Below are 16,868 nucleotides of genomic sequence, written 5' to 3' on the forward strand. Positions count from 1 at the left end.
ACGAAATTATTTAAAATTTATGTACCACGCGTTAAAAAATTTTTGTTTGTGTTTTATTTTGAAATAAATATTAAGTACATATTTTTTACAATGGTAGTATTAAAATGATGGGATGAGGATACAATGATGAAAAAAAAAGATTAATAAATTAATTGGATTGTGATACCACATAGACACCACAGTGCAGTGGTTGATAAAGCTCTGCAAAATTAGTATAATAGTAAAATAAAAAATAAATTAATATTCCCTGGAAACATGCAGTTAAATTAAATAAATAATTAACATAAAAAATCATTTATCATTTTTATAACGATAATGATTATTGCTGTTAGAACTGAAAAAAAAAATTAAAATAGCAAATCAATCGGATTATATCACAATAAAATATGAACTTTTCTTTTGGAGTTTTAAAATTGACTAGCCGGTCAATGATAGATTTAAGTTGCAAAATGATTCTTCTGTCGAGAAAAAATTTTTTTCTAAATCATTTTGCAGTTAAAATTTTCTGAAAGGCTAGTTATGCAATTTACGATATTAAATTAAATATTGTTAGAATTAGATTACGCTATTAACGTTTCAAAAAAATTTCATGATGGATTACGATGAATGATGAATTTTTTTTTTCTTTTGCCAGACAATCATTAATAATTGCCTTTTCTACCCAACTCATTATGGTAGAAATGAAATAGTTATAAAATTTATAAAAAAATCAATCTTAATGAGTTAAATAATAAATAAAAGCATCAAAAAAAAAGTTTAACGGAAATTAGGTTTTTTATGTTACACACAGCTGGGTATGTAATATAATATATGTATAATATATATCTTTATCAAATATATATAATACAATCAATCATTGTTTTAAGATACCTTTAATGCTACTGTCACCGAGCTCGTCGGGGCTGGGTGGCGGGGTCGCCGCTGCCGTCCGCACAGACTTTGTTACGACTGTGGTGACGGATTGCACTGCGCGAGGCTCGAGGTGCCCTAATTTAACTAAGTCTTCATCATATACATCAAGTCTTTCTGTGGACGATGTTTTTTCCTCAATTCTAACTACCCTAACTTCTTTAACTACTTCTCTTGTTGTACTAGTAGTTTTTTGTGGAATGCACAAGACAGACTTTATTCTCATATCTGAATGATCCTTTGGAATTGTTTCTCTAGCTAATTCTAATGAACTAAACGATTCTAACTTATCTTCTAAATCTGTCGCTTTAACTGATTTAGAATCGGTCTCGCGGAGCGGAGAAGAAACGTCGTAACTGCCAGATAAATGCGAATCTTTTGAATCAATTTTAGTATCCTCCCAGAACTTTTCTGTTGCGTCTTTAATATTATCAGTAACGTGATCAACTTCTTTAGTTATTTTGTGTGATACATTCTTTGCACTTTTTACAATATTTGAAATAACCCCCTTTGATTTTCCTTTGCTTGAAGATTTCTTCGGAGATGTTTCATGGTCTATAGTACTGTGAGCTGAATCCAATTCAGATACAGACTCACTGTCAGAACCACTCTTATCTAAAAGCAATGTCACTTTTGTTGGAGATTTTGGATGGTAAAGTGAAGTATCTGCGTTATCATGTAGGGTTTGTTCCAGGTTTAAATACATTTGATGCCTCATATTTTCTTCATCGTCAAGATCATCCCCAGATTTAGTACTCATTAATTTAGCGGGCTTTTCTGACTCTTTAGCTTCACGTCGAGCATATTCTGCTTTTTCTTCTTCTTCTTTTGTTTCATCCCAGAATTCTTTGACTTCTCCTGTTACTTCGTCCACCACATGTTTCGCACCTTTAATTATTCCCGAAAAAAAACCCACACTTTTATTTTTAGTTTTTTTAGCGCCTTTTCCAACATCATCGGAATCTTCGTCTGACGGTTCGATAGTTGATTTCTTTATAATTTCAATTTCTTCCATTGTGTTACGATCTAATTCTTCGGTGGCTTTGCCAGCAAAATCTTTAATCTCTTGGTTTTGTTGTCCTCGATGTGATCGTAATTCTTTTTCCGGGTCAGTAGTATGCTTCGGACTTTTTAAAATACCAAAGAACATACCACCATTTTTGTCTTTAACTTTCTTAGCATCTTTTTCAGCTTTATTGTTAGTTACTTCAGCAGATATGATTGCTGTTTCCATCGTTCCTATAAGGTTATCGCTAACGATCTGAGTATTATCTTTAATTTTTTTATTTAAAGTTTCTGCTTTAATTTGTACATCGTCGACGATTTCATGAGCTGTTTTCGCAGCTGCCGTTATATTCTTTTCAGTACCAATTACGGTTTTTTCATCGATAATTTTTACGGAAGGATCAGAATTAACTGCATCTTTAGTTGCTTTTGATGATACATCTCGCGTACTATGAATGTCACCTTTAACGCTATTAGCAAGATCTACAGCGACTTGATGAGCACGGGATTTCTCTTCCGTAGCTTCCTGTTGAGCGTCTCTCAAAAAGTCGTTAACGTCACTATGCTTATCGTTTGAACCATGCTTGTTACCTTTTAGAATTCCGAAAAACATACCACTGGTTTTATCTTCTTCAGATGTAACTTTCTCGACATCAGCTTCGAAATTTTGAGTAATATCCGATACAGCTTGTGATGATTTGTCCTTTACATCCAATATTGCATCACCAGTAACTTTAAAAGCTTCGGACACAGCTTCTTTTCTTGCAGAAATCTTTTCAGCAGCCTTTCCTTTGCTGTCATGCACAAGTTCACCAACAGGATGTTTTGCCTTCTCTTCTTCTTCTTCAGCTTCTTTCTTTGTCTCTTCAACGAATTCTTTAACATCTTCAGCGACTTCGTCCGCTGCATGCTTAACTCCTTTGAATATACCAGAGAAAAATCCTTTACCTTTGTCTTTAGCTTTTTTAGCTTCTTTCTCTGCTTTGTCCTTGGTTGATGATGCACTGTCTACAACCGTTTCAGCTGCACCGCTTATTTTCTCTTTAATGACTTGTGAGTCTGCTTTGATTTCATTTGCAACTGCATCTTTTGTTCCTTTCAAAGCGTCAAAAGTTTCAACTGCGGTTGCGGCTGCTTTGTCTTCGACTGTTTTTACAGCGTCAGACAAAGATTCTGTTTCAGCGACAACTTTGACGTGAGTGGATTTCTCTTTATTTTCAACGTTTTCGGTAATTTTTTTAACGCCATCGTCAACTTTTTTTGTGGTGTCTTTGACAGCTTGGAATGTTTTGTCTTTCGCTTCAGATATTACTTCACCGGTAGCTTTAGCAGCTTCAGACACAGCTTCTTTCCCGGCAGTAATCTTTTCAGTAACCTTTTCTTTACTGTCATTTATGAGTTCACTAACAGCATGTTTCGCCTTCTCTTCTTCTTCTTCAGCTTCCTTCTTTGTCTCTTCAACGAATTCTTTAACATCTTCAGCGACTTCGTCCGCTGCATGTTTAACTCCTTTGAATATACCAGAGAATAATCCTTTACCTTTGTCTTTAGCTTTTTTAGCTTCTTTTTCTGCTTTGTCCTTGGTTGATGATGTACTGTCTACAACCGTTTCAGCTGCACCGCTTATTTTCTCTTTAATGACTTGTGAGTCTGCTTTAATTTCTCCTGCAACTGCATCTTTTGTACCTTTCAAAGCCTCAAAAGTTTCAACTGCCGTTGCAGCTACTTTAACTTCCACTGTTTTTACAGCGTCAGAAACAGTTTCTTTTCCAGCAACAACTTTGTCGTGAGCCTTTTTTGCTACATCTTTGACGTTTCCGGCCATATTTTTAGTAGTGTCTTTGACAGCTTGTGATGTTTTATCGTTAACCTCAGATATTGCTATACTAGTAGCTTTAGCAATTTCAGAAACAGCTTCTTTTCCTGCAGCAATCTTTTCACCAGCTTTTTCGTTGCTGTCATTTACAAATTCACTAACAGCATGTTTCGCGTTCTCTTCTTCTTCTTCAGCTTCCTTCTTTGTCTCGTCAACAAATTCTTTAACATCTTCAATGACTTCATCCGCGGCATGTTTGACTCCTTTAAATATACCGGAGAAAAATCCTTTACCTTTGTCTTTAGCTTTTTTAGCTTCTTTCTCTGCTTTGTCCTTGGTTGATGATGTACTGTCTACAACCGTTTCAGCTGCACCGCTTATTTTCTCTTTAATGACTTGTGAGTCTGCTTTAATTTCTTCTGCAACTGCATCTTTTGTACCTTTCAAAGCCTCAGAAGTTTCAACTGCCGTTGCAGCTACTTTGACTTCCACTGTTTTAACAGCGTCAGAAACAGTTTCTTTTCCAGCAACAACTTTGTCGTGAGCCTTTTTCGCTACATCTTCAACGTTTTCGGCCACATTTTTAGTAGTGTCTTTGACAGCTTGTGATGTTTTATCTTTAACCTCAGATATTGCTATACTAGTAGCTTTAGCAGTTTCAGAAACAGCTTCTTTCCCGGCAGTAATCTTTTCAGTAACCTTTTCTTTACTGTCATTTACAAGTTCACTAACAGCATGTTTCGCGTTCTCTTCTTCTTCTTCAGCTTCCTTCTTTGTCTCGTCAACAAATTCTTTAACATCTTCAACGACTTCATCCGCGGCATGTTTGACTCCTTTAAATATACCGGAGAAAAATCCTTTACCTTTGTCTTTAGCTTTTTTAGCTTCTATCTCTGCTTTGTCCTTGGTTGATGATGTACTGTCTACAACCGTTTCAGCTGCACCGCTTATTTTCTCTTTAATGACTTGTGAGTCTGCTTTAATTTCTTCTGCAACTGCATCTTTTGTACCTTTCAAAGCCTCAGAAGTTTCAACTGCCGTTGCAGCTACTTTGACTTCCACTGTTTTAACAGCGTCAGAAACAGTTTCTTTTCCAGCAACAACTTTGTCGTGAGCCTTTTTCGCTACATCTTCAACGTTTTCGGCCACATTTTTAGTAGTGTCTTTGACAGCTTGTGATGTTTTATCTTTAACCTCAGATATTGCTATACTAGTAGCTTTAGCAGTTTCAGAAACAGCTTCTTTTCCTGCAGCAATCTTTTCAGCAGCTTTTTCTTTGCTGTCATTTACAAGTTCACTAACAGCATGTTTCGCGTTCTCTTCTTCTTCTTCAGCTTCCTTCTTTGTCTCGTCAACAAATTCTTTAACATCTTCAACGACTTCATCCGCGGCATGTTTGACTCCTTTAAATATACCTGAGAAAAATCCTTTACCTTTGTCTTTAGCTTTTTTAGCTTCTTTCTCTGCTTTGTCCTTGGTTGATGATGCATTGTCTACAACCGTTTCAGCTGCACCGCTTATTTTCTCTTTAATGACTTGTGAGTCTGGTTTAATTTCTTCTGTAACTGCATCTTTTGTACCTTTCAAAGCCTCAGAAGTTTCAACTGCCGTTGCAGCTACTTTGCCTTTCACTGTTTTTACAGCATCAGAAACAGTTTCTTTTCCAGCAACAACTTTGTCGTGAGCCTTTTTCGCTACATCTTCAACGTTTTCGGCCACATTTTTAGTAGTGTCTTTGACAGCTTGTGATGTTTTATCTTTAACCTCAGATATTGCTATACTAGTAGCTTTAGCAGTTTCAGAAACAGCTTCTTTTCCTGCAGCAATCTTTTCAGCAGCTTTTTCTTTGCTGTCATTTACAAGTTCACTAACAGCATGTTTCGCGTTCTCTTCTTCTTCTTCAGCTTCCTTCTTTGTCTCGTCAACAAATTCTTTAACATCTTCAACGACTTCATCCGCGGCATGTTTGACTCCTTTAAATATACCTGAGAAAAATCCTTTACCTTTGTCTTTAGCTTTTTTAGCTTCTTTCTCTGCTTTGTCCTTGGTTGATGATGCATTGTCTACAACCGTTTCAGCTGCACCGCTTATTTTCTCTTTAATGACTTGTGAGTCTGGTTTAATTTCTTCTGTAACTGCATCTTTTGTACCTTTCAAAGCCTCAGAAGTTTCAACTGCCGTTGCAGCTACTTTGCCTTTCACTGTTTTTACAGCATCAGAAACAGTTTCTTTTCCAGCAACAACTTTGTCGTGAGCCTTTTTCGCTACATCTTCAACGTTTTCGGCCACATTTTTGGTAGTGTCTTTGACAGCTTGTGATGTTTTATCTTTAACCTCAGATATTGCTATACTAGTAGCTTTAGCAGTTTCAGAAACAGCTTCTTTTCCTGCAGCAATCTTTTCAGCAGCTTTTTCTTTGCTGTCATTTACAAGTTCACTAACAGCATGTTTCGCGTTCTCTTCTTCTTCTTCAGCTTCCTTCTTTGTCTCGTCAACAAATTCTTTAACATCTTCAACGACTTCATCCGCGGCATGTTTGACTCCTTTAAATATACCGGAGAAAAATCCTTTACCTTTGTCTTTAGCTTTTTTAGCTTCTTTCTCTGCTTTGTCCTTGGTTGATGATGCACTGTCTACAACCGTTTCAGCTGCACCGCTGATTTTCTCTTTAATGACTTGTGAGTCTGCTTTAATTTCTTCTGTAACTGCATCTTTTGTACCTTTCAGAGCCTCAGAAGTTTCAACTGCCGTTGCAGCTACTTTGCCTTCCACTGTTTTTACAGCATCAGAAACAGTTTCTTTTCCAGCAACAACTTTGTCGTGAGCCTTTTTCGCTACATCTTCAACGTTTTCGGCCACATTTTTAGTAGTGTCTTTGACAGCTTGTGATGTTTTATCTTTAACCTCAGATATTGGTTTATTAGTAGCTTGAGCAGTTTTAGAAACAGCTTCTTTTTCTACAGCAATCTTTTCAGCAGCTTTTTCTTTGCTGTCATTTAAAAGTTTACTAACAGCATGTTTCGCGTTCTCTTCTTCTTCTTCAGCTTCCTTCTTTGTCTCGTCAACGAATTCTTTAACATCTTCAACGACTTCATCCGCGGCATGTTTGACTCCTTTAAATATACCGGAGAAAAATCCTTTACCTTTGTCTTTAGCTTCCTTAGTTTCTGTCTCTCTGTCATCCTTGGTTAATGTTGCATTATCTACAACCGTTTCAGCTGCTCCGCTTATTTTGGCTTTAATGATTTGTGAGTCTGCTTTGATTTCTTTTGCGATTGCATCTTTTGTTCCTTCTGAAGCGTCAGAAGTTCCAACTGCAGTTGCGGCTACTTTGTCTTTTACTGTTTTTACACCGTCAGACAAAGATTCTTTTTCCGCGACAACTTTGTCGTGCACTGTTTTTGCTACATCTTCAACGTTTTCCGCAACTGTTTTAGTGATGTCTTTGACAGCTTCGAATGTTTTGCCTTTAGCCTCAGATATAACTCCATCAGTAGCTTTAGCAGCTTTCAACACAGCTTCTTTTCCTGTAGCAATCTTATTAGCCGCTTTTTCGTTGGTGTCGTTCACAAGTTCACTAACGGCATATTTTGCCTTCTCTTCCTCTTCTTTGGCTTCCTTCTTTGTCTCTTCAACGAATTCTTTAACATCTTCAGCGACTTCGTCAGCGGCATGTTTGACTCCCTTAAATATACCGGAGAAAAATCCTTTACTTTTGTCTTTAGCTTTCTTAGCTTCTTTCTCTGCTTTGTCCTTGGTTGATGCTGCACTGTCTACAACCGTTTCAGCTGCACCGCTTATTTTCTCTTTGATGAGTTGTGAGTCTTCTCTGATTTCTTTTGCAACTGCATCCTTTGTTCCTCTCGAAGCGTCAGAAGTTTCAACTGTGGTTGCGGCTACTTTGTCATCCACTGTTTGTACAGCGTCAGACAAAGATTCTTTTCCTGCGACCACTGTGTCATGACCTCTTTTTGCTACATCTTCAACGTTTTCGGCAACTTTTTTAACGCCATCGTCAACTTTTTTGGTGGTGTCTTTGACAGCTTGTGATGTTTCATCTTTAACCTTAGATATTGCTTCACCAGAAGCTTTAGCAGCTTTAAACAAAACTTCTTCCCCTTTAGCAATCTTTCCAGCCGCTTTTTCATTGCTCTCATTTAAAAATTCACTAATCGCATGTTTTGCCTTTTCTTCCTCTTCTTCGGCTTCTTCCTTTGTCTCGTCAACGAATTCATTAACATCTTCAGCGACTTTGTCCGCGGCATGTTTGACTCCTTTAAATATACCGGAGAAAAATCCTTTGCCTTTGTCTTTAGCTTTTTTAGCTTCTTTCTCTGCTTTGTCCTTGGTTGATACTGCACTGTCTACAATCATTTCAGCTGCACCGCTCATTTTCTCCTTGATGAGTTGTGAATCTGCTTTAATTTCTTTTCCAACTGCATCTTTTGTTCCTTTCAAAGCGTCAGAGGTTTTAACTGCAGTTACGGCTACTTTGTCTTCTACTATTTTAACAGCGTCAGACAAAGTTTCTTTTCCTGCGACAACTTTGTCGTGACCTCTTTTTGCTACATCTTCCACGTGGTCGGCCACATTTTTAGTAGTGTCTTTGACAGCTTGGGATGTTTTGTCTTTAGTTTCCGATATTACTTCACCGGTAGTTTTTGCAGCTTCAGACACAGATTCTTTCCCGGCAGTAATCTTTTCAGCAGCCTTTTCTTTGCTGTCATTTGCAAGTTCACTAACAGCATGTTTCGCCTTCTCTTCTTCTTTTTCAGCTTTCTTCTTCGTCTCGTCAACGAATTCTTTAACATCTTCAGCGACTTCGTCTGCTGCATGTTTGACTCCTTTAAATATACCGGAGAAAAATCCTTTACCTTTGTCTTTAGCTTTTTTAGCTTCTTTCTCTGCTTTGTCCTTGGTTGATGATGTACTGTCTACAACCGTTTCAACTGCACCGCTTATTTTCTCTTCAATGAGTTGTGAGTCTGCTTTAATTTCTTTTGCAACTGCATCTTTCGTTTCTTCCAAAGCGTTAGAGGTTTCAACTGTAGATACGGCTACTTTGTCTTCTACTGTTTTAACAACGTCAGAAAAAGTTTCTTTTCCTGCGACAACTGTGTCGTGACCTTTTTTTGCTACATCCTCAACGTTGTCGGCCACATTTTTAGTAGTGTCTTTGACAGCTTGGGATGTTTTGTCTTTAGCTTCAGATATTACTTCTCCGGAAGTTTTTGCAGCTGCAGACACAGCTTCTTTCCCTGCAGTAATCTTTTCAGCCGCTTTTTCATTGCTGTCATTTACAAATTCACTAATCGCGTGTTTCGCCTTTTCTTCCTCTTCTTCGGCTTCCTTCTTTGTGTCTTCGACAAATTCTTTAACATCTTCAGCGACTTCGTCTGCTGCATGTTTGACTCCTTTGAATATACCGGAGAAAAATCCTTTGCCTTTTTCTTTAGCTTTCTTAGCTTCTTTCTCAGCTTTGTCCTTCGTTGATGCTGCACTGTCTACAACCGTTTCAGTTGCACCGCTTATTTTCTCCTTGATGAGTTGTGAGTCTGCTTTAATTTCTTTTGCAACTGCATGTTCCGTTTCTTTCAAAGCGTTGGAGGTTTCAACTGTGGTTGCGACTACTTTGTCTTCTACTGTTTTAACAACGTCAGTCAAAGTTTCTTTTCCTGCGACAACTGTGTCGTGACCTCTTTTTGCTACATCTTCAACTTTTTCTGCCACATTTTTAGTAGTGTCTTTGACAGCTTGGAATGTTTTGTCTTTAGCTTCAGATATTACTTCTTCGGTAGTTTTCGCAGCTTCAGACACAGATTCTTTCCCCGCAGTAATCTTTTCAGCAGCCTTTTCTTTGCTGTCATTTGCAAGTTCACTAACAGCATGTTTCGCCTTCTCTTCTTCTTCTTCAGCTTTCTTCTTCGTCTCGTCAACGAATTCTTTAACATCTTCAGCGACTTCGTCCGCTGCATGCTTAACTCCTTTGAATATACCAGAGAAAAATCCTTTACCTTTGTCTTTAGCTTTTTTAGCTTCTTTCTCTGCTTTGTCCTTGGTTGATGATGTACTGTCTACAACCGTTTCAACTGCACCGCTTATTTTCTCTTCAATGAGTTGTGAGTCTGCTTTAATTTCTTTTGCAACTGCATCTTTCGTTTCTTCCAAAGCGTTAGAGGTTTCAACTGTGGATACGGCTACTTTGTCTTCTACTGTTTTAACAACGTCAGACAAAGTTTCTTTTCCTGCGACAACTGTGTCGTGACCTCTTTTTGCTACATCTTCAACTATTTCTGCCACATTTTTAGTAGTGTCTTTGACAGCTTGGGATGTTTTGTCTTTAGCTTCAGATATTACTTCTCCGGTAGTTTTCGCAGCTTCAGACACAGCTTCTTTCCCGGCAGTAATCTTTTCAGCAACCTTTTCTTTGCTTTCATTTACAGGGTCACTAACAGCATGTTTCGCCTTCTCTTCTTCTTCTTCAGCTTTCTTCTTTGTCTCGTCAACGAATTCTTTAACATCTTCAGTGGCTTCGTCCGCTGCATGTTTGACACCTTTTAATATGCCGGAGAAAAATCCTTTGCCTTTGTCTTTAGTTTTCTTAGCTTCTTTCTCCACTTTGTCCTTGTTTGATGCTGCACTGTCTACAACCGTTTCAGCTGCACCGCTTATTTTCTCCTTGATGAGTTGTGAGTCTGCTTTAATTTCTTTTGCAACTGCATCATTCGTTTCTTTCAAAGCGTTAGAGGTTTCAACTGTGGTTGCGGCTACTTTGTCTTCTACTGTTTTAACAGCGTCGGACAAAGATTCCTTCTCAGCGTCAACCTTGTCTTTAGTTTTTTTTGCTACATCTTTAACGTTTTCACTAATTTTTTTAACACCATCGTCAACTTTTTCGGTGGTTTCTTTGACAGCTTGTGATGTTTTATCTTTAGCCTTAGATATTGCTTCATTAGTAGCTTCAGCAGCCTCAGAAACAGCTTCTTTCTCTGCAGCAATCTGTTTAGCAGCCTTTTCTTTTCTCTCATTTACAAATTCACTAACCGCATGTTTCGCTTTCTTTTCTTCTTCTTCAGCTTCTTTCTTTGTCTCTTCAACGAATTCTTTAACATCTTCAGCGACTTCATCCGCTGCATGTTTGACTCCTTTGAATATACCAGAGAAAAATCCTTTACCTTTGTCTTTAACTTTTCTAGCTTCTTTCTCTGTTTTACCTTCAGTTACCGCGATACTATCAGCAGTAGTTTTAGCCGTATCCCTGACTTTTTTTCCAACGAGTTTTGTGTCTTCTTTTTTTTTCATTTCAGGTCTCTTTTCAGTAATATGTTGATCTTTTGCTGTACCTTTTATTTTCTCTACACTATCAGTCGCTTTTACAGTATGTTTCGTCTTTGGAATTACTATATTACCTATTTTGTCTTCGATTTTTTCGTTTTTTTTGACAGCTTTTTCAACCTGCTCTTTTTCTATCGCAGCTTCCTGTTTCGTATTATCTAAAAATTCTTGAACATTCCCGACAGTATTTATTGATGGTCGTTCTACTTCATGAACCAAAGCTGAAAAAACTCCTTCTTTTTCTTGAGCTGTCTTTGCTTTTTCTCTATTTCCCTCCTCTGCTGCACCTTCTGTTTTTTCCATAGAATCAGCCATAGCTATTACAGTTTCTGTAACTTTATCCTTTTCGACTCTACCATTTTCGTTATTTACTTTTCCATTGGTTTTTTTCGGTTTTTTAGCACTATCACTGACCTTTTTAATCGCGTTTTTACCCATTTTTGTAGGTCTTTCTTGAGTGGTCTTAACTGTTTCTACTACAGTACTTTTTCCACTAGACTTCCTATTCGTTTGATTTTTCACAGCTCCAGAATCATCAGGAATAACTTTCGCTGTCTTCGATATTTTTGCTGTAATTTTATCTTTTCCAGTGGAAGGATTAGGGGTGATTTTTGTTTGAATGTCTTTATTTTCGTTCGAACTTTTTTCGGCAACATTTTCAGGTTGCTCTTTGTTCAGCTTCACATCTTCTCCTGTTTCATCCCAGAATTCTTTGACGTCTTTAGTTACTCCATCAACTGCATGTTTAGCTCCTTTAATCATATCAGATACGAAGCCTGTTTCTCCAGTTTTTTTAGACTCTTTTTGAGCTTTTTCCTCTATGTTTTCTACAGAGACTGCTTTAGCATTTTTGTTAGTATTTTTTACAGTTACTGTTTTAATTGTTTTCATTTTATCTTCCAATGGCTTACCTCTGCTAGCTGTATCAGTTTTAATTTTTGGTTTAACGTCTTTAATCTTACTCTTTACTGCTTTCATATCTTTAGCTAATTTGTCTTTACCTTCTGTTATTTTTCCTGCTACCTTACTTTTGATATCTTTAGAAACTTTCTTGGAAACAATATCAGTTTTTTTATCTTCTTCTGGAACCTGTTCTTTCACTTCATCTCCAAATTCTTTCACTTCGTCAATTACTATGTCGACGCTCTGTTTAACGCTCTTGTCAATTTTTGTTAAATAGTTACTTTTATCGATATCTTTTTCATCTTTACATTCATCTTTATCTTCTTCTTGTATGTTTCCATCTTTATATGCGATAATTTCTTTTTTTTCTTCTTCACTTTGACTCATTGGAGCTGAAGGGTAGGGATACTCTTCCATAATAGCGGATATACTTCTGGTATCATCTAAAAATTTTAATGTTGCAATTTTTATTTCCTCATCTCCACTATCAAAAGATACGTCAGTAGATGAACTTTTTTCTCTTGATTTACTTCTTCTTTTCAAAGTACTTTTAGGACTTTTAAATATACCAAATATTCCACCTTTATCCGAATCTTTTTTTGAATCTGAAGAATCAGATACAGGTGAAAGAATCGGGACATCTAACACTTCAGCAGCTGTAGACTTAGTATCAGTTTTGACACTATCTTTGAGAGACTTCCTTCTTGTAAGGTCAGATTCACCAATATAGTCAGCTGATTTTTTTGTATCTTCTAAAAATTTCGATGTTGCATGTCTCAGTTCTTCATCTCCACTATCAAACGAAGGTTCTTTGGAACTACTTCGATCTCTTGATCGACTTTTTTTATTCTTTACTTTTGGACTTTTAAACATACTAAAGAAACTAGTTCCCTTTTGTTTTCCTTCATCAGCAGACTCTTCAAAATCTCCTGACATTCTTTTCTCAGCCTTTTCTAATTTTTCTGTACTTGGATTTTTTGTGAATACAGTTTGATTCATTTCTGAAACTTTTTGAGTGTGTCCATCACTATTTTTAGTATCATCATCAGGTCTTGCAATAACACCAGTAGCTGCTGTAAGGACAGTTGAAGTTTTAGTAGGAGATGCTTTGATATCATAAGATGTGCTTTTTAATTTGTCAATTGGTACATCTGAATCTTCTGTGACGGAAACGAATTTTTCAATTTTCTCCATTTGAGTCTCGGAAATGATTTTTGAACCATCGTCTTGAGCTAATTTGTCGGCAACTTTTTTTGTATCATCCAAAAAAGTCTTAGTAACGATTCTTAATTCTTCATCACCACTATCAAATGACATATCTTTTGTATCTTTATCTTTTGATCTACTTCGTCTTTTGTCTTTTGATTTTGGACTACGGAAAATACCGAAGAAGCCACCTGACTTTTCCTTTATTTCATCAAGATCATCAATGTTTGCTTTAATGTCACTTTCAACTTGTTTAGTCTCTTTTTGAATTGTTTCTTCTGAATTTTCGATTTTATCGTTTAGCGTTTTGATTTCTCCGCTCAAACGTTTCAAGTCAATGTCAATAGATTCGCCAGTATCATGAATACTTTGTTTCATCCTATCAATGTCATCATCAATTTTTTTATCTCGTCGTAGTATTGAGTCAACATCATCTTTGGATTTGTTCTCTAAACTATTGACAGACTCTTTAATATCATCATCGATTTTTTCTTTGAGATTTTTAATATCTTTCTTTGCTTTTTCTTCAATAGGTTCAAAAGATTTTTTAGCATTTTCATTGTCAGATTCTACATCACTCTCAACTTTTTTAGAAGTTTTAAAAAGATTCGTGAAAAATCCGTGTTTTTCTTTGCTATCTTTCAACTCTGTTGGAATTTCTTTATTTTCTTTTTCCTTATCTGAAGATTTTTCAGTATCCAATTTCTTTAACTCGGGTTTTTCAGGTATTAGATATTCAGGAACAAAGGCTTCAGCGCTTCTTCTTGAATCATACAAAAAATCTGCAGTTGCCCAAATCGGATCACGATTTGGTTCATTTTCCGGTAGTTTTTGAGGGCAAATAGCTATATATGTATCAGGATCAAAAGCAGGATAAGATGGTGATTCTTTGATTGGTTCAGCAATTTTTCTGGTATCCTCTAAAAATTCTTGAGTTGCTACTTTTATTGATTCATCGCCACTATCAAAAGAAGGATCTTGAGAATCTTTCGATTTTCCTTTCTTCAATTTTGGCCCCTTAAAGATACCAGAAAATATACCACCTTTTTCTTTTTTCTTGCTTTCTTCTTTAGTATCATCCGGTTGATTATAAACATCGTCATATACTGATTTTCTTGAATTTTCATTAATCTTTTTCGTTTTTTTATCAGTCTTATCTTCTTTATTAGCCGGTATGACTTTATTTGTTTTTTTTGTTGATTTTTCAGCAACTTCTTTATCTTCTTTAGAAAATTTTTCTTTTTCGCTCGTGCTTATATTATCAGCCGGCATCGAAACAGAGTCAACAATGACTCTGGAGATGCTTTTGGCTTGTTCCGTTGCGCGATCGATTGGAACGTTTGTGTCAAACGCAATCGTCTGCGCTTCCGGTATAGTAGTTGTTACTTTTGTAGTAACAATTTTCTCCTCAGTAATGGGTCCAGTTGTAATAGTTGTTTTCGTTACGACAACTTTACTTGATTCTTCTGTTGGTTGCGTCACATTTACTCCAATAATAGGATCATTAACACCAAAGAAAGATGACTGTCCGGGAGATATTTCACGCACTGTTGTAGTTTTTGTAAATGATCCAGAACCTGGATCACCCGTACTTGTTGTTACAATAGTTTTTGAAATAATTTTACCCTTACCACTAGAATCATCATCAATCATGTTTGGTTTTATTTTTTTTGTAATGACCGGCTCGACAGATTCTTCCCCGCGAGTTACTGCCTCTTTAACTATAATACCTTCAACATCATAAACTAATTTATCACCATCACTAACGTCTATTGCACCTCCTGCCTCTTTACCCCCTTCTCGATAAACCCCCGACAACCCCTCCATCATTAATTTCTCCTTCTCTTTCTCAGCGTCTTGTATAACACCTGTTAATTAAGTTACAACATTTTAGGCATATCTAAAAACGTAAGAAACATTATAGACAATTTTCAGTTATTTTGTTTTAGATTTTTCTTATTTTGTTTTAAGTTTTACGCAATTGTTACTGTATTATTTGTCATTATTGTTTAGTTAAAGCTACGTTAGCCGAATATTTCATTTACTTATTTATATTATTTTCATAAATACTACATATTTTACGTCATTAACTATTAATTACGACAAAAACGTGAAATTAAACAACTTTTTATGTGGTTTATGTGCGTAAGTGTTTGTGCTATGGAGCAGGTATCTTTTTAAATTTTTCCTTTATTTAAAACATATAAACACTTCAACTTTCTGATTCATATGTTAATAGGTGACTAAAATTTCCATCATCCTACATTTGCTCAATTTACTATGAAATAAATTCACATTTGGTTAATGTAGGAAGATAATTTTATGACAGGATATAATCATTGTTCTACTTTAGTATTTTGGATTTTTTACATAATTAAGGGATCAGACGCAGTCATAATTTGAAAAAAAAAAAAAAAAAAAAAAAAAAAACAATTTGATTTTTTTAGCGTTTTTTGTAATTTGATGAATAGTTTTCGAGATATCCTATAACTACTGAAGAGGTCAGTCAGTCCCCTATTCTTGGTGTTAGTATCAACGCGCTGAAGCTAATGGGGAACTCGATTCTTACAAGTAAAATTATCGCCCTCTAACTCCAATCGTTATGGATGACATAAAACAAATTAGCGAAGATCTAAGTAATGGAAATTTACTCTATAGGTGAATCAGTGGCTTTAATCAAAATAATAATGGAAGCTTCAATCAGCTTGTGAGAAAAATAAGCCCAAAACAGTGTTTAGTAGCAATACGATTGCAGAAATGGCTGTATATGTTACTGTCTGTATATTCAATGAAGGTAAACGAACATTATCAATAATCATGAATATACTTGGAATTAATTGAGGACCCAATTTTCACCGATAAAAAAAAATCATTAATATTTTTTAACTTCCTGCTAAGAAAATCAAAGATTTTCAAAAATCGGGAAGTTATTGTTTTCACCCCGTTTTGCAAAAATCGAGTTTTCATCAGATCTCGACGTTTGAAGGTCACAGGAAGCTTCCCTGACTATCCCCGCGAGGTTGTCACTAGTGGTGTGTGTGTGTGTGTGTGTGTGTGTGTGTGTGTGTGTGTGTGTGTGTGTGTGTGTGTGTGTGTGTATGTGAATCGCTTATAACTTTTGAACAATTGAACCGATCGGAATCTACCAAACGGCGTTCTAAAGAGTTCCCTCAAACTTAGATTTCCTATAAATTTGAATCGATTCGGACCGATAGATTTTGAGAAATTTTAAGAAATCTCAAAAAAAATCGGAAAAAATTTTTTTTTGAAAGTAGTTTTTTTGGAATAACTTTTAAACGGCTTCATCGATCAATTCCAAAAACTAATCCGCCTTTGAGCTTGAAAAACCATGTCGATCACCACTAATCCGGTCAAAATCGGTTGATTCGTTCGAGAGATAGCGTGAACGAAAGAAAACCGAAAAAAGTGTTTTTTCGGAATTACTCCGAAATTTTTCGTTCTATCAATTTAAACTTGAAGATTCCTTATGAAGCTTAAAAAACTGCGTCGAATGCTACCATCCGCATGAAAATCGGTTCATTCAAAAGTTATTGCGATTTGAAAATTCAAAAAATAGTGTTTTATCAAACTTTTGAGTTCGAAGAGCTCAAAAGCATACAAAAGCTATTTTTTGAGCTCAGAGAGCTCAAAATAACACTCAAATTGTATGCATGAGCTCGAAGAGCTCAAAAAC

At 36.1% G+C, this 16,868-nt stretch overlaps 1 protein-coding gene across 31 annotated transcripts in view; it reads right to left on the minus strand.

The window, feature by feature from the left end:
* The window catches only part of LOC123268449 (ankyrin-2-like), a 58,514-nt gene that overhangs the window by 4,920 nt on the left and 36,726 nt on the right, over nt 1–16,868 (minus strand). For 22 of the 31 annotated variants that reach the window (XM_044733535.1, XM_044733756.1, XM_044733666.1 and 19 more), the window contains one exon: nt 871–15,042. In XM_044733535.1, the coding sequence (XP_044589470.1) occupies nt 871–15,042 (14,172 nt within the window). The remainder of the gene's footprint in view (nt 1–870; nt 15,043–16,868) is intronic. The other 9 variants (XM_044733650.1, XM_044733683.1, XM_044733675.1 and 6 more) reach the window with 9 other exon arrangements.

This window comes from Cotesia glomerata, linkage group LG1, assembly GCF_020080835.1.
Source record: "Cotesia glomerata isolate CgM1 linkage group LG1, MPM_Cglom_v2.3, whole genome shotgun sequence".
In the NCBI taxonomy this organism is placed as follows: domain Eukaryota; kingdom Metazoa; phylum Arthropoda; class Insecta; order Hymenoptera; family Braconidae; genus Cotesia; species Cotesia glomerata.